The 18,692-nt window shown below is 37.7% G+C and overlaps 1 protein-coding gene across 1 annotated transcript; it reads right to left on the bottom strand.

The window, feature by feature from the left end:
* Positions 1-884: 884 nt before the first annotated feature.
* LOC149003443 (uncharacterized) lies at positions 885-15,679 on the bottom strand. The gene is made up of 8 exons (XM_089136432.1): positions 13,322-15,679; positions 12,806-12,938; positions 12,571-12,659; positions 5,969-6,207; positions 5,484-5,570; positions 3,766-3,865; positions 2,732-2,945; positions 885-2,641 (listed from the first exon to the last, which is right to left on the bottom strand). The coding sequence occupies exons 1-8, from the start codon at positions 15,536-15,538 to the stop codon at positions 1,974-1,976; spliced, it is 3,747 nt and encodes a 1,248-aa protein (XP_088992558.1). The 5' UTR covers positions 15,539-15,679; the 3' UTR covers positions 885-1,973.
* Positions 15,680-18,692: the final 3,013 nt, after the last annotated feature.

Consider the following 18,692-nt stretch of genomic DNA (forward strand, 5'->3'; position numbering starts at 1 on the left):
TGAGTTCATAAAATTCAGAACTTTAGCCAGACTCTAGCTAAACCCTAGTTTAGGTTTACCATCCATTCTAACCTAGTAACACCAGCCCCTTCCCCTACCCTACATTCAACCCTAGCCCTTACCTCACCCTAACCTGGAAAACCTAGAAATTACAAAACCCTAAACCCTAGCTTGAGGATAATACCATAAAGTCAAAATCTGTTAAACAGAATTATTCTCTTCTAGCTCCAGCCCTCAAACAAACCTCACCAAAACATAGATCCCTTTCCCTCGTAACCCTATACCTCCTAACTCTATACCCAAGGTTTGGAATTCAAATCTCCTCATCCACAGGTCATAATTAGCTAAAAACAGCTGCTGTCCACAGTGTTTTGACCTAGAACAGCAGGGTTTAAAACCCTAAATTGCCTGCTGTTTCCTAGAACAGCAGACATATGAATTCCATATTACCATATTAGTTAGATATAGAAGTCCAAGTTTTGCCAACAAGTTTTCTACATGTACAAGGTATAGATCCATCCAGTTCCATACTCCATAGACAGTTTGAGCAGAGCACCCAGATAAAATGCAGCCAACTATCCCATAAATATAGATCCATTAAGAAAAAGAATGTACCTCAACAGATAATTCCAGGCCCCGGCCCTTCCCAACCCCCCTTGGGAAGCACAACAGTTAACCCTTGAGACATAAAAAAGCTAAACATCTAGTATTAAGTCATGGACGTACGTACTAATATTTGCCCTCCGGATAGTCCCATGTAACAGTACAGCAAAAAACCATCTCGAGATGCCCTACTATGAAAATCATGAAGAAATTTGTAGTGGCAGCAAAAAGTATAACAGAATATATGGTAATTATACTGCTCAGGCAATGTCACAGGGTTCCTATCATGCAAATTTCATTTTAAAATTTAACATCTGAACTGGCAAAAGATTTAGAATAATTCTTTGCTTACAATTTCACAGTGGAGATAAAGGTGGAGTTTCAAAAAGCACCTGCAACATGCTCATCAAGCATTTGCTTGGAGTAAACTTAAAGTTGCCTGGTTAGATCAATAATCATCTTAGGAATAACATATGCACCACCTCCACCAGAACTAAGGAAAGGCTGCTGCAAAGGGACTCAGAATTATGCCACATGCATCCAAGTATTCAATCTGAGAACCAAAATCAGTCAAACACAATGATTCATCGATGATTTCAGACCCCAAAAAAATAACAGCATCAGGATCAAGGTAATTAAATTTTCCAGCAGTATCATGTACATAACATTCACAATAATTCTGATGGTTCAACTCAAAACAAGTTACACCACAAGTATATGCTCCACCACGGACATCTTAATATTGGGAAATGCACTGATGCAGATTTACAAAGTCCACTTGTTTGAACTTGGCCTGAGAATAAAGTCATACAGAAGTACGGAAGCACAAGCATGGAAAGCAGGTATGACTGAAGCCACAATACACTACTTGAGTCAAAACTTTTACAATGATGATACATTATTACATTTGGGATCAATAAAGAACAGATCCCCATCCAAAACTTCGAGGGTAAAAACTCAACCTCGAAAGCTCCTCTTTTGACAGTAAATATCAGTTACAGTTGCATCAAAAAAAATTTGGAGACCTTTGCAACTTGGAATCCTGATGTAAGAACTTTCTCTGGAACCCTGAAAACTAAATTGAAAAAAAGAGTAGAAAGGAATTGAGCATCATCAGGACACATGTGAATGGTACCCTCTGATAGGTCGCAAACAATATTTCTACTGGAACTTGTGAACGATGCAAAGAAGCTGGCACCTGGGAATTCAGAGCACCAACAGATTGGTGTGTATACTCCATCAACAATGAGTATGCAAATAAGGGTCAGTAGCAACGATTTCAGTTTTCACGTCACAGAAGTCTAATGTATGAAACCCGATGCACGGATGTTCTCTCCAGTAGCACATAATCAGAAGCAAAAACAACAATGCTACTCAATTATCTCGGTAGTTTTCTGAAGGGAAATCTCCTCTAGAGAACAAAGACCAGTTTTAGCAGGTTTGGTATCAGCAACATCAAGCTTTACTTCAAGAAAACAATCTTGTTCACCCTCTGAACTAGATTGAGTAGGACATGCCATAGCAGAATCCAGCAAGGGTTTTTTTCCTTCCACAGGTTCATCCTTTGTGGGACAAGAATGGAGGGATGCGGAGTCAACAGAACCTTCTGCCAACTTATATGATGTGGTTCTCTCCTTGAAAGCTTGACACATAGGTTGACCAGGATCATCTGAAGGATTGCACATGGAATCCGAAGTATCATGTGACAAGCCACTGATATTCTCAAAACCCGATCTAACAGAAGCAGCTTCATCTATTTTTACTTGACTATCACAGACAACATCCTCATCAGAAGCACACACATTAACACTAGCAGGACCATCTAACGGACCTTGCATCACATCAGAAGTATCATGTGAAGAACCACCATTATCCTGGAAACCTGATCCAACAGCAGAAACTTCATTTTTTTCTTGATCATCACGGACAACACCCTCGTCAGAGGCAGCAACATCAGGCTCAGCAACACAACCCCTATCATATACTGTTGCTGCCTTAGGCCTATTACAACTGCTCTGGACCATGATAGGCTCCACAACTGGACAAGGATGGAACAAGATTTCAAAATTTCAATAAATAAAAATAAATAGAGCTTACAGAAAAATTAAATACATTAGCAATGAATTACCTTCAACAGCACTAACATTCCCCTCAGAGAGTTCATATTTCAGTAGAAACTTTTGTAGAAGATCAGCACCGGGGAACACTAGCATATTCATGGATCTCATTTCTTGTTTGTGCAACTCCTCGAGAGGTTTGAACCCAAAAACTACAGTCCATGTATGCATAAGTTCGGAGATGGCAGGTATTATCAGTTTCTCCACATTTAGAGAGCAGAGAACCTAACCATGATTTCCAGCATAAGTTAATCCCCATAAAAGAGTCAAGATTTGAGATGAGAAAAATACAAGGTTGAAAACAAATCAGGTATGAGTAGAACCTAAAAAGGTAAAGCTGGACATAGAAACAAAGAAGTGTAAACAACCCATGTATCTATGTGTATGCAACTAACAGTGCCAATACACAAGAAGACAATTTTTGGGGTGATTTCATGTAATTACAATCATTTACAAATTACTTCTGCTTTTATTAGGGTTTCAGGATCAGTGACACAAACTTCCAACTACAAGCACACAAAAATTCACCAAAGTACAAGAATGCACTTAAATGATTAGTATACAAGGAAAATTTCCCAAACAAGTAATTGTTTCTCTTTATAAAAAAAATGTAATGTGAAATGCCTGACTCCCAAACCAGAAGCAATTACCAGAAAGGATACTGAGTAAACATATCAGTAGTTCCATTCCCCATTCTAGCCAGATTTTGAGAATCAGTGACAAACTTGCCAACAATTACACCCAGACTTTACCAAATTTACCATGCACATAAACTGACAAATGTACAAGGTCATCTCAAACTAATCAACTGTTTTTTTTTCTTTCTCATAACAGAACATTGTAATGTGAATTGCCTTAAGAGTCCCAGATGAGAAGCAATTGCTGGAAAGGATACCAAGGTAACATATCATTAGTTCTATTCCCGCTCCCACAAATTCAACAACAACAAGAATGTTCTTAAGGCATGCGAAGTACAAATAACTTAATTTTATTTTAATTATATGTAGAAGTACAAATAAGAAATAAGAAAGTCAAAATTCCATACCGACTCAATTGTATTTAGAAGCCGACGGCACATTCCTTGGCGTCTATAAATATGACGAGTCCCAATAAACGGCATCTCCGCTAACCTCGTCCCATGGATCCTATAAAAGCATAACACTTGGTCAGCACCAGAGGAGCAAAATATTTACAAACAAATCCTGTAAGATAGAAAGTCCACCAAGTGCTGTAAACTCAACTAAATTAAATCATATATATTTGTAATTTAGTCATTTTTTCACATTGCAGAAGCTTCAATCAGTTGGTGTAAACATGAAAATGTGAAATCAACTAATATAAGTAAAATCTACAGATTAGGTCCTTTAATTGAATAAATCATCTCTTGAGAATTTAAAAACAATTTTATGTCACTAACAAGTATACGTAGAAAGCCTAAGTAGCAAAGGACAACATATAATTAACAAGGGGTTTCACAACCAGAATAAATCAAGTATGAGGCCCCAACCATGGTGTTGAAACCACACAAGGATAAATATGGACAAGACCAGAACTAAACATTTATCTCCATAATACCATAGCCATAAATCAAACTCTGAAAACTCTAATAGACCAGCCAGTTTCCACAGTTTTCTATCAACCATATGAATGCAGCAGCTTCAAGAAAAAGAAAAAGAAATATGTATTCTCATCTTCACAAAGGTCTATACAAAAGTCGCTCATAGAAACACTGCCCAACAATTTTCTGATCTTTCCAATAATCATTCAGGTAATGGAGACCGTTAGCACAGGAAACGACCGGTCATTGATTACATATAACATGATGCTTATCAAACACTGGACGTGTATGGTATTTGAATACTCAGGGTACCAGGCACCAACATAACCTACAAGTACACACTGGTTACCTAGTAAAAATTTGGAAGTCCAATACAGGTATTAATGGCTGGGGTCGCATACAACTCAACAACCTTATCCCAACTAAATGAGATTGTTATTTAAATCCTTCTCCACCAATCAGTTTGTTGAAAAGTCGTATCATCTTTTTTTTTTTTATTTCTTCTGGTTAAGAAAAAATATTCATTAAAAACTAGTTCCAACTTGCAAGTACAGAAGTCTAATAGAGGGATATTAGTCAGGGCAAAAGGTTCATCTTTACACATGGATTGTCTCACTAGATTTTTGAACCACGAGAAATATTTATGAATGGCTTAAGGTCAGTATGCCCTAGGTGTCCCAAAATGTCAATAAAATTACTGGAATTTGTCCAAAGGCCAGGAATTGTAGACTGGTCGAAGGAATTGTAGACTGGTCGCGGAATGATACTAAAGAATTCCTCCCCACTGCACCATACTTCAGCTAACTGAATCTCGGTAGGAGATGCCTGACCTGGCTGAATACAGCATAGTATATCTCGCAAAAAATTATCTGTTATCAACCATTATTTTACACAGTTGGTATCCTTCACTTTCCATCTACAGTTAAATCATTTCAAAAATCTTATGCACTGTTATTGTTATTTACTTCTACAAAGCCATGGTGCTTAGCCTGTCCAAACTGGGAACTAAGCCAATGGACATCCTCATCAGCCCAATAACTGCCCAGTTTTTAGAGTACATGCTCAGAATTTCTGATCTATTGTATCTTTGAAGGATTAGAACAAAATTTCCAGTCCTCTCCAGAACCTCAATGTCAAAGTGCTCTTTTTCCAACCAATCAGAAGCACAATGAGCAGATTGCCAAGATCTTAAAGAGGAAGATTACCGGATTGATGCTGCAGATATGATTTCATCACCCCTCTCCAGAATGATAGTGTAGAAGCCACAGTAGCTTAAACGATTGAAGTTTGAGCTGCATGGAAAAGAAAAGTATTCAAATACAGATGCAGAGCCATTATACATGTAAGAAGTTCATCCAACCACAGTAGTTATTCCAAAATTTGTATAACCAATAATGAAATCTAGAACATAAAAAATATGGAACTTCTTTCTCCAACAACTGCTTTGTGCATAAGATGGTAAAGACTTAGTGAAGGACCCCCTCATCCTACCAATGAGCAAAAATAAACAAACCACCAACTAATAGTCTACATTTTCAGAAAAAACAACTCCAAAACTGGCCAGAATTTCAATGCTCCATTTTATTTGCACCACATACCAAATTTGACTTACAAACCTTGTGAAAATAAGAAACTTAATAGTTTCACACCAACCAACTCTTCCTAAAAATACTTATCCAGGCGTTCTTACCCAGAACTGTACAGAACGTTGTGAATCAAATTGATCCCACTCCTCCGGTCAACAATGGGCAGAAAACACTCATCCATAACAGCCAGGGCAACAGCTAGCTTAGAATTGCATTCAGCCCTTTGAGGCAGCACACGGGGAGACAAATCCGAGTCCAAGTCACAACGCTGAACGAGAGTCCACGAAATCCCATCTTCCAGTTCATGTTTGACACCAAGAAGCTTCTGTAATTGCTCAAAAATCTGCAGACCCCCCCCCCCCCAAGGGACAAAAAGGAAAGGAGAAAAAGGAACAAAACAAAAAACATCAATAAAGATTAAACAAACTCATGCAGCCTTCAATAAGCAGACACCAAATTAAAGAAGACAAGCAGGCTGAAAGAAGTATCAGGAAACACAAGACAAGAAAACTAGAATGATGTGAGGCATTACAGTTTCATACCAAGACCTCAGCACATAAGAGCTCCAGAAAACCAATGGCTTTAAAATAAATAAAGCCTCAGATATACAGATTTTAGGAAAAGCCATAACCAATAATTATTAAACATTCTAATCCTAACTAAGACAATTTTTAAGCAGTTTCTGTAAATTATTGGTTATAAAGGGAAAGACCTTCCAGGTATAGATTTGCATCTTCAATGTACCAACATGTGCAAATAAGTATAAACTTTTAAGAGACACCAGTCCTTTCCCACTATCTCAAACCGAGATCTAAAAGTAACAGAAAAGATCAATGCACCAGATTTAGAAATTCCTCCAGTGCAAAGCCCACCTTGCTTTAGTGATTACCTCATTACCTTCTCCAATGCCTCCTCTATGTCTTCCATCATGTACTCACTCTTGCTCTTTGAGCACCTCTTGGGTCTCCAGATCAATATCCAAAAATCCCACATCTCCGACTTTAGAGTGACTGATGAAGATAGAAATGCCATTATCCACGTCACTTGCTTCACCCTAAGATCCTTCCTATACAAATATCCCAGCGTCCCTCTCATTTTATCCGGCTAGCCTGCCCAACATTATACTCATGTTGGATATTATCCGGAAAAGACTCCAACTATGAAAGAGTGGACTCCTTTTACATGGGGAAGATGGGACTGATCAACCCAGTCCTCTAATCCTCCTACATTTATTCGTCTGGCATTTATAGAATCACCACCACCACATCCAAGTTACTCCACCCTATCAACAGGGCCACCATTTGCCACCCCCAAATTGAAAGACAGCCCAGATACCTTAGGATTAGTAATGTAGATCCATCATCAAGTGGGACTTCTTTTCTTTGACAACACCTAGGTTCGATATATGTATGGGTTGAACCTTCATTGGATGAGGTTCAAATTGTGATCAATTACCTTGATGGACCTAAAACCAACCCACAACCTCCATTAGTGTCGCCTGCGCTCAATCTCCTTTGTAGCCAAGTCCATTAAAACCATAACATTCACAGATCCAAATTTATTGAAAAGTTTCAAGCTCACTTAAGCCACTGCCATTGAAGGAGTGCAACTACCTTCATGAAAATCATAAGCAAGGTTACTTTCACAAGAAATTTGTCTGGCCAAATCTAACTATGGAATCTGCCAAAATTTTGATTATGTCTTCTCCTAACCCTAAGAGGGACCCAGTTCAAGTTTCATACCCATCCACTCAGCCATTTGCCTAAAATTGCCCTTTAATCTGCAGTTCTATTTCTACTAAATCCTCCATAAGTCCATGTATTTAACAACTTGATTAGTTGTACTAGAAAAATATACTGTACTTTACACTAACTTAACATAACCCCCACCATTAAGAACCTCAAGTGGGCCCCACACCTATTCTGGCGTGCTTAGATTGCCTAAATCATATAAGATCCAGGTTAAATGGCCCCTAGTTGATCCCCCTTCAATCTAGGACTTCAAGAGATAAGTACAAGGATAACTTTGGACTAAGCCTCTCAATCATTACGAGCTAATGGCTATTACAATTTACTGATGTATTTAAAGAAAACCAAATAAAAGTCCTAATGTCTCTATGAAGTTAAATCTAACCAACCTTGTACTTAGATACATTTATGTACAAAAACAACAAGCCTTTTCCCAACTAACTGGGGTTGGCTACGTGGATCCTTGCCTTCCAACCAGCTCAGATTACATATACATGTATTATAAAAAATAATTTATTAAAAAAAATAGAGAGAGAGAGAGAGAACAGAACAAATCCCAATAGAAACCTACCTAATAAAACTAATTAGAACAACAGTAGGGATACTCCATGCATTGGCAATAAAGTCTTCATTTTGTATTCAATACCCTGCTGGAAGGGGGGCCACTTGATCACGAATCCCCCCCCCAAATTGAGGTAGACGAAAGTTGATTAATTCTGGAAAATGAACCATTTATGAATTATGACACGCTGGCAATAGCTAATAACTGTTTCCAAATAAACTAATCAATCACCTTATAACGTGCTGGAAATAAAATGCTTGATACAATAGGAAATAGGACAGGAAACAACTTCTTAAAAGAAGTAAAAGGGCATCGCCATTGTGAGAATCTCCCAACACTTAGGGTCTGTGGAGGGTCATAATGTGTGCAGCCTTACCTTTCCAGACTCAATCCCGTGACCGCTTGGTCAATGGAGCAATCTTACTCTTACACCAAGGCTCACAATTCTAAATTCAATTCTGGAAGTAAATCCAATTTAATTCTGATGGAAGGTGCCTCTCTTTGGGCAGAAATCAATGGATTTGAATAAACCCAGTATTTGGACCAGATGCTGGTCAAGCAGCATTGCACCCTCCACTAACCTAAGGAAATCTCAACTTTGTTTTTTTTCTTCTTAACTTAAAACAATCACCTTGTTGTGATGAAGGTCAAGCTCTATCTAACTCATGGCTGACCAAGGTAGGTGCTGATACCAAATAATACAGAGTTAGTCGGCAGATAGGAACTAATTTCACAACAGGACCAAGATATCAGTAGTAGCGTCTCTCAGTAATTGCACAAAGACAGCAACCACCCAATTAGATCCTTCAACAAATCTCATGAATGCAATAAATTCAGGAAACTGATTTCTCAAAGGCAACCCAATTACTAAAGAAACGTAGGCAAAAGGATAAATTCAGGTTCAGTTTCTCAATGTCTGCAGTCTCTCAACCTCTAGAAGCATCTTACATATCCTCCGAATCTCACAGCTTCATAAAGAAAACTTCAAATATTCACAAACACAATCATTCCCAGCTAATGGCTATAACAACTTAGAAATACATATCAAGAAAACCAAATAAAGTCCTAATCTATCCACAATTCATCTCTAATGATTATAATCAACTTCATAAAGAAAACTTCAAATATTCACAAACCCAATCATTCCCAGCTAATGGCTATAAGAATTTACAAAATCAAGAAAACCATATAAAAGTCCTAATCTATCCACAAATTCATCTCCAATGATTCTAATCAACTTCTAGGTTTTAGATTACGTATAAGTTTGGTAATAATAGAACCAAAAATAGAAACAAATCTCAATAGAAACCTACATAATCAAAACAATTATAAAAGCTGTGCAAATATTCCACATACTGGCAATTGAGTCTTCAATTTCACTCCTAGCTGCCTGTGTGGCCCACTTGCTTAACAGAGCCAAGTGATATCCGTTCAATTCTGGAGAATAAGTCCTTCATGACAGGCTGGCAATAGCTAACAGTCTCCAAATAAAACTAAGCAACCACCTCATAAGGTGCTGGAAACAAGCTGTTCAATATACTAGGAAATAGGACAAAAATAACTCCTTATAAAGCTGGTAAATCTCCTCTTCAATTCTGGCATTATACCCACTTCATTCCAGAGTAAGAAGAGCAAGTGCAAAGTACAAGGCTCTCACCAGGGTAGAGAGGGTCATGGCATATACATTACCTTTGCTTTTGCAGAGACTGTTTCCAAACTCAAACCCATGACCATTTGTTTCCAATAGAGCAGCCTTACCAATAACCATTGCACCAGAGCCCGCCCTCAATTCTCTGCAGGGTAATACCTCTCTATGGGGCAGAAATCAATGGATTCAAATAAATGCGGAATGTGGAACAGGTATTGGTCAATCCACATAAGCCTAAGGAAACTTGACCTTCAAATGTCAAATACTAATTCAGAGAATAATTCTGATAACTCATGGCTGGCCATGGTACGCTCTAAACCAAATAATGTAGAATCAGTCTCCAACTAGGAAGAAATTCCTCAACAGGATCACTAAGATATCAGCAGTAGCACCTCTCCGCAATTGAATAAGAATAGCAACAACTTCATTAGATCTTTAAAATGGATCTCAGATTGCAGTAGATTCAGGATGCCGATGCCTTACAAGTAATCAATTAACTAAGAAAGGTAAAGGATGGATTTGGATTGAACTTCTCACTCCCATGCCTCTCATAGTCTCGAGTCTCAAGGCACCTTGCCTCCACTAAATCACACAAATTCATGAAGAAAACTTCATGTATTCATTTGCTCAACTGTTCCCAGCTAATAGTTATCACAATTGCTAGAAATATTGGAAAAGAGGGTAAAAAGGGAAAGAAAGGATCTCAGGATTAGCACTAGAAGTTAATCCCTATATGCCCTGGAGTAAGATAGAGAATAGGACTTTGAATCCTCTAAAGACTATAAATATAAGGCTTATACTTTGGAGTCATCACATATTGAGAAGTGAAGCTCCTACTGAAATTGATCACTCCTCTCTTTCTTTCCGTTTTTCTTCTTTTTCTTTTTTTTGGAAGAATTATTTTCTGTTTTTCATTATAATGTCATGGTATCACAGCAATAAACAGTTGCCTGGTTGAAAGTCTAATTCAGTTTTCCATCGTGACGATTTACATGCCACGGTGACATTGCTTGTTTGTTGAGCAGATGATTCATTGGATCTGGAGACCACGGTGGAAAGAAAAAATACAAACCTATAGTTTCGGTCTTCTAGGACTGTTGTTCTATAGTTATAATGGTTTTCTATTTATCGTTGATCAATTGACGGGCTTTATTGTTACCTTCAATTTATCTTTGATTTCTGCGGCTGCTATGGCTTTTGGTGTTTCCCAGTTCAAAGGATTGATCCATGGAGCCAATAGTAGCTACAGATCTAGGTATCTTTCCTACTTTGCTGAATCAATTTTCTGAACTGAAGGATCTCAGTTCTGTTTTTTATCTGACACTCGATTGAGCATATATATGGTTATTCTTATTTTTATCAATACTTCAATGTTTGCAAGCACACATGTTTGATTCTGAACTGAGGACATGGTTTTGAGTGAATACTTTACTTTCTTTAGGATTGACAGTGAATCGATTGTGCGGGTTTTCCACCATTGATCAAGTTGGGGAGAAAGATGCTACTGGGGGGGGGGGGGGGGGGGGATAAGGTAATGAGAAAGCAAACCCATCTTGGTCTCAGTTGCGAGAAAGTTTTGAGGAAAAGAATAACCGTGAGAGAGACAGTTAGTTGGAGATCAATCAAAAAGGGGGGGGGGAGTGCGTTCATGTGACAGAATTGTTTCCAAGATCTACCTGTACAAGCTGCTGCAACAACAGTGAGGTAACCCCAAGGATTCAGCTCTTCCTAACCCAGTTGTCACTCCTTTTTTCCTTAGATTCTTGAACCTCCATTAAACTTCATTGATCTGCCAACTAAACCAGATTTGCAACACCCTAATGCCAGAAACCTGTCCAACTTTCATCTGAAACCTCCTGCTCTAGGGTTCCCATAGGCCCCAGCAAACTAACCTAAATTTTTTCAAGAAACCAACTTTTAATCATCCGATATATTTCAAACTTAAAACAAACTCTAATTATATCATTCTGACACATCCCCCAAACTTGTAATCAATCAGACCTTCCAAAACCCTAATTTTCAACCCTAGAAACCCATAATCGATCTTGACTAACATTATCCAGATTAGCACAAACCGGGCTGATTCATTTTAGAGATCCCGTAATTAGCCCTCAGTCTTCTGAGATCACATCACACAGAGTTGGAGAATTAGTTTAGCACTGGAGCCATAACCTTGGTTGTACAATTCCACTTGCCAACTGTGACATTTAAAAGAGTTTTCTTCATTCCAAATGCATCCTTTAATTGTTTTTACTGAAGTTTTATGTGCTAATGCTAAGCTATGTGGACAATAAGACCCATATTTAGAAGTGTCTAAAACAGGAAATAGCATACACCACCAACCTAGGGTACCAAACCAAATTATAATTTTTGGTGTTTTATTAAAACAAATTAAAGGTTCCAATATACTAGTGATGTTAAATTAGGCTTCCCAGCAGTTTTTGGCCAAAATATATACCTACGACTACCAACATTAGAAAAATGAAACAGCCAGCCAAAACATGTGGAGTTTTGATCAAAACACAATATCATTCACTTATGATCTAATAAACCTTGTAAGGAAATTATGATGATTTGGTGAATCACCAAACTCTTTCAGTCTTAGTAATGATGAAAATCAGAATTGGAGTTGAAATAATAACCTTTTACCACACTGCTAATCAAAGCCAGACACAGGCATCCAATGCTAGAGCCTACTGTAGTAGCTAAAATATGTTCAAAAGAAAAACCTGGAATTAAAAGCAACACCTGCTTGCACTTGAAGCCACAAAAGTTGGAGTGTGGATTATTAGTATCAACAAGTTCAGCTTCTGTTTCCCCAGCACACAATTGATGATCTGCAATAGCAAAAATATAGATATATATAGTAAAAGCTTCCACTTCACTAAAATTTAAAAAAAAAAAAAAAAAAAAGAAGGGTAAGAAAACCAATTACTAAAGAACAAAACAATAATTCCAAATAATATGAAAAAAGAATTAGTACATTTTTTTTCACAAAGACCGCACTTGGGTATTGCAGAGGTGGTTACAGGATCCTTCTGAACAATACTAGAACCAACTCCCCCACAGAATCTGCATGAACAGTTAGGACAATGCCAATCACCTGCAGGAAGCATCTGCAAGACACGAGAAAAAGAATATGGCATCTATAAAGTGAAGTCATAAGGAAATCTCATGAGTACTACAAGTAAACAAGAATAAAATATATCACTGCTGTTATGGAAGGAATTAAGTTCATTTTGTTTTCTTTAGGATTCAAAGGATTTAGAGCCATCTTAGGGATAAGTCACATCTGAGTAGTACAGACTTCTCAAGCATGTGGAAATGATCCCCAACATAACCTTTTTTAAATAATAAATTAAATAAACATATAACAACTCAAACCATTCACTTCCATGTCTCTTTTACCTTTTATGCTTAAAAACCCTGGTAATACACATCAAAAAAGGAAAGTAACAGGAAAATTAATAAAGTTACAAAAACAAATATTTACACACACCTGTATACCCAAACAGCTTTGATGGAAAGTTGAAGGACAACCATCACAGCAGATCAAATCCCCACCATCTCCACAAATGCCACATGTGTCATCATTTGGGTCATCACCGTCAAAATCTACGAAATGGAATCCACGGCGTTCAGAATCCTCCTGTCTATTCCATGCATCAAGCTGGCACTGAAGGAGGGAAATCCCTGACTCTACGAAAATGTTTTGGAATGGCTGCCGCAGTTTGCTACCTGCATGAATCTCAAACTTCGAAACAGTGACGATTTTGCTACAGCAACCACAGTGAATGCCATCTGGGGTAATCCAACCCTCCAGCATCACTCGTGTACGCCTTTTGTTCTTATACTGCACTTTCCCACTCAAAGGAACAGTTCCTGAATCTATAAGCCATGAAAGTACAGTTTGCTTTCCAGAGAATGGAATGAAATCATCACCATCTGAATTTACACCAGTATGGGATCCACGAACCAGCAAAGCATAACCACTAGATTTTTTTTTCTTCTTTCCTGGTAACAAATGAGAACTGGACTTTTGAGACCTAACTGATTTTGGCATTCCCTTGTGAGAGATGGCACTCGAATTGCTCTCTTCATGAAGCAGAGTTTCAGCATCATTATCCTTTAATCTCCCTTTTGGAAACTTACTAGCATTTTTAAATACTGAACGTATTTTTCCCCCATCTTTGCTTCTCCAGGCACCCTTTAAAAAGTGTTTGTTTTTGGCAGATCTCTTTTGCAATTCCATGGCTTCTTCGACACCCTTACTTCCTTTCTTGCTTTTGAGCTTCTGTTTCTTTTCCTTCTCAATCTTTTTACGTGTCTGCCTTGTTAGTGTAGCAAGCACTTCATCTGGTATAGGAGAAAAATAAAATTTGGTCCTACCAGACTCACTGCCAGAATTCTTATCTTCATATTCTCTTTTAAGCGCTTCATAGGCATTAACTATCGACCAGTAACCTGTTCCCGTAGGATTGATGTACACTGAATCAAAATAGTTTCGGTTCCTCCTAGGTCTGCGATCAATTGTCCAGCCTGCACCAAGAAGCATGTCCTGAATTTGATTTCGTAGTAACTGCTTCTTCGTGCTAGAACACTTTCCTCTTCCCTCTTTCAGCATAGGTGAGGGGATCTCATCTTTTATATTCTTCTTACCTTTGCTCTTTACCCCTTTCTTGGTACTAGTGAGGTCCATCTCCTTTAAATCCAATTTTGATAATGCATTGATATCCTCAGCTTGAGAGAATTTCTGCATATTCAGCTGGTTCTTTGTTACAGATGAACCAGGTTCGTCACGAGATTTGTTTTTCAAATAGAGAGGATATAGAGGGGTGTTCCAAATGGAAGTATCTCCAGATTCAGAATCATTTCCATTTTCTTCTGTTTCCTGGTAACTGTAAGGTTTTCCGGATCCAAGTACCTCCTTCTTATTCTTGATCATCACCTTCAATACACCGTTCTTCCCAGGCAGCCTGATAGTATCATCACCAGAATTTCTTGACTTTTTCCTAAGAGTGCTAACAGTATTTCCCTCAAACTTGTTCTTCTCATCCAAACAATCGGTTTCTTGTTCCTGTTCAGCTAAGAAGCTGCTAGACCCAAAAACAGTTTTTCTCCGCTTCTCAACCACTGTACTTCTGCTAACATCGTTTCCAAGCTCCCTCCGCCTACTACTTGGTTCTCGAGACTTCAAACTTAAAATGCAGTGCCCGCTGGTATCAATTGCATCACCATCAATAGCTTCCTTGTTTAGCTTTTTTGTGTCAACTATCGGATCATCAGTGTATTCAAAAACATCCAACCTACTTCTCTTGCTTTCAAAATCATCTTCAGGAAATCTGTTCATAACACTTTGGGCATCATCTCCTAGTTTAATTTGTTCCGACCTAGTTTTCTTCCTGTCACTTCCAAAATCTCCCTTGCTCTTTGAATAATCTAAGGTACTATTTTTAGAAGCAGCAGAACCATTACTACCTCGGGTGGCTCCGCAAGCAACCTTCCGACGGGAAGAAACTAACAAGTCCTCGTCAGATTCCGAATCAGTCGGTACCTGCTTTCTCTTCTTCTCTTTCTTCGAATATAATCCTTTCTGCTTCGCAGAAGAGACAGCAGTACTCGTCTCATCCCCTTTCTTCTTGACAATCAACCTTCCTGAAGCCACCTTATCCTTCTGCAGCTTCCCACGCCGACCATGTACGAGGTCACCTTTCATTTCATCCAACAACCAAAGCAAAATCCCCAAATTCAAGGATTTCCTCCGGAATCGAGAAACGCCACCTAAAATCCAACCAAAAAACAACTGCAGAACAGCAGTTGCACTAGAAACCCTAACAAAGGCAACCACCGACCACCATCCCTAACTACGAAACTTGTTCTCCATATCCAGAAGCTGACAGATCTGAGAAATCTTGTCGAAGGTAAAAATAATCGAACTCCAGCTGCAGAACGAATCACAGAAATGAAAAAAACCTGCAACTATTCATCGAGTTCAAGATGCTTACCTTCTCTGAACCACATGAATGTCAACGCATGGCATGTCCCTTAGAGATCCGATGCTCCATATCAACAATTTCTGGTCGACGAGTCTGAACAGAGATGAAAAATCGGTACAGAAAAGTGAGGCAAGATTGATAAGGAGGAGAGATCTTGTTGGGATTTCAAATAGTACTTATATACTGTGCCGAAGTTTTATTTCGTTTTGTCGTCGTTTCACTTTTAAACCGGCGGGATTGAAATTTTTCGTGTCATTTTATTTTTAATTTCTCTTCCCTTTTTCCCTCCAAATCTTCTCACTAGAATAATTTCCTATTTCGGAATTTGATTTGAGAAGAATGTGGGGAGGTTCCAAAACGGTTAGATCGTTAGATAGGAATCTGATTGATTGTGGACACCGATTTTACACAAATGCCCCTATAATGTTATCCTATTGGTCAAAGTTCGTTTACCAAACTCATTATCTCTCCCGATGAATGTGATTTACACTGTGTGGGACCATCTTTCTTTTCGTTGGTTCGTTTCATACGTATTTTAGGTTATGTTTGGAAAGCAGTAAAGAAAAGCGATTTTTTTTGTTTTTTTTTCTACTAAGATTTATTCAGGCCAGTTTACAAGCTTTGTCGTTTGCAAAAGTCGAACCATGACTTCTCCAATGAGAAGTGTGGATTTTACCACTCTAAGAGATACGAGCTTGAAAGTAAAAATAACAAACTAGCACGGGATTTGTTTTTTCTTTTTTTTTTCCTTCTTTTTTTTAGCTTCTTAAGTCAAGTGATCGTCAACTCTTCCTATCTCTTTTTTCCTTTTTTATTGGTAAAGGAAATTCCATTTAAACCCAATAAAAGCCAATGAATTCTGAATGCTAAGATCTAAAATCCACGAAGTGGGATATGATTAGACTGTCCTATTAGGGAGGGACAAGGCCGTCCAACTTATCTCTCTCCATATGAAAAAGAAAAAGGAAAATAACAGTATTTGAAACTATTACTATTTATTGCATTTTATGTTATGGCTCTAAAATCATCAGTTTTCATCATGATAGGTGCTTTTGCTTATCTTTTAAAGTTATTTATTATGTTCATTCTAGCACCTTAGAAAATGAGCATTTATCTGAGTGAACGGACGTATGATGCTTGATCTCAATGAATTAGAAACATGGCCAAGTATAAGGCCAATCAAGGTCAGGGATAGGACCAGTTATAGGGCTAATCAAGGACAGAGATTGGACCAACTACATGACCAATCAGGGCCAGGGCTAATGATAAGGTCAATCAATGCTGGAGACAAGGCCAATTAGGGTCAGGAACAGAGCCAATTAAGGCTAGGGCAGGGCTAACCCAACACAATCAAGGATTATCAGGGTGGGAATGGACTTGGATTGGCCTATAGGGCTTAGGGTTAAGGAAGTAATCCTTGGCCCTGGATTAGAGTCAAGGCAGGAATGGACTTAGATTATAATATATAAGGTAGAACTTGGGACTGCAAAAGCCTGACCTAGCCTAGTCCTGGATGGATTTGAGGAGTGCATGTTAAAATTGTTGAGACTATAGGAGATATAAGGATTATTCTCTCTATATTTTGTATACTTTGAATCTTTTGAGTCCATCAATGTAAATATTTTATGTATGTTGAGTGTTGATTTTAGTGACCAATTGACGCAATGAAAGTGTATAACAGATTAAGAGAACTTTGATAAACTGAAAAATTGTATTCAAAATTGAAAAGTACTCTATAAGACAACAATGACACGTATTTATAGCCAGTAAACCCTCAAATATTAGGGGATGCAAAAACAACTCAAACTAATAATAAATAGAACTATAAAACTAAAATTGCCTCGAGACCCACTAAACTATAGAATTTCAAGGTCAAAATGACATATACCAGGTAAACCCTGGTAGAGATGCTATACATCAACTCATTTCATTTTATTTTTTATTTTTTAAAATATCTACATATGGTCCTGTGACTCTTCTAGATCCAAAGTTATGCCCGTTTTAAGTTTGACCATGAAATTATCGCAAAACTACATCATTAGTGTTCCATTCTGGTGACTTAACAATTACGGAATTGTTTTTATCTAGAGCAAATTGCACTGGCATTCCCAAATTAGAGGTCTTAAAGTACTAACACCCCATTTTATGTTTAAAAAAGTACAGAGACAAAAATTGGATTTCGTTTGATATATTTGTCAAATTTATTACTGAAAGCCTTTCAAACACTGTTTATTATAGGGATATTTTTTTAAATTAATTATTTTTAGTGATAAATTTGATAAATATATCCAATGAAAATATAATTTTGGGGTTTCTGTGCTTTTTAAATATGAAGTGGGGTGTCAGTGCTTTGAGACCTCAATTTTGGGGTGCCAATACAATTTGCTCTTTTATCTATTAATAACAACGTATCTATTTTCTTCTTGGTTTTTGCAAAACCAATATTGTTTTGTTTTATATGATACCATTTTTGTAAATTTTGTTTTCTAATTAGTTTGGAGGCATTAATTGTCAAGGTAAGTTGTAAAGGCATTTTGTTTGTAAGCATTGGGTGGCTAGCATCTTACTTAAAGTTGAACTTTATGGCTGATATTTACCCTAAAAATATAAACATCTAGATGTCACATAGGCAAAGGGATTATTTATTTATTTGAAGCACATTAGAGGCCCAAACCATGTAAAATCTTATTTGTCTTTCTTCTTTTTTCTTCTCTTCTTCGTCATTGCACGAGAGAGTGAGTTTCAACAACCCCATTCAATCATCCCATAGTTTGTTCAATTCCAACTCCATCTATGAATTGGCTATTATGAAATTTGTTGCAACAATGTAATGTAATGTAGCTATGAGTGAGTGAATAAATGAGAAAGAATGAT

Source organism: Hakea prostrata, chromosome 10, assembly GCF_041222555.1.
Source record: "Hakea prostrata isolate BN-2017 chromosome 10, UWA_Hpros_2, whole genome shotgun sequence".
NCBI classification, from domain to species: domain Eukaryota; kingdom Viridiplantae; phylum Streptophyta; class Magnoliopsida; order Proteales; family Proteaceae; genus Hakea; species Hakea prostrata.

Bases quoted from the DNA above. Each gene is read 5' to 3' on its own strand.
- LOC149003443 (XM_089136432.1), bottom strand. From the start codon at position 15,538: ATGAAAGGTGACCTCGTACATGGTCGGCGTGGGAAGCTGCAGAAGGAT. The intron at 12,660-12,805 runs GTACTAATTCTT...TTGCTATTGCAG, and splicing joins CGGTCTTTGTGAAAAAAAAT to ATCATCAATTGTGTGCTGGG. The intron at 6,208-12,570 runs GTGTTGCTTTTA...GGGGGTCTGCAG, and splicing joins GTGGCTTCAAGTGCAAGCAG to ATTTTTGAGCAATTACAGAA.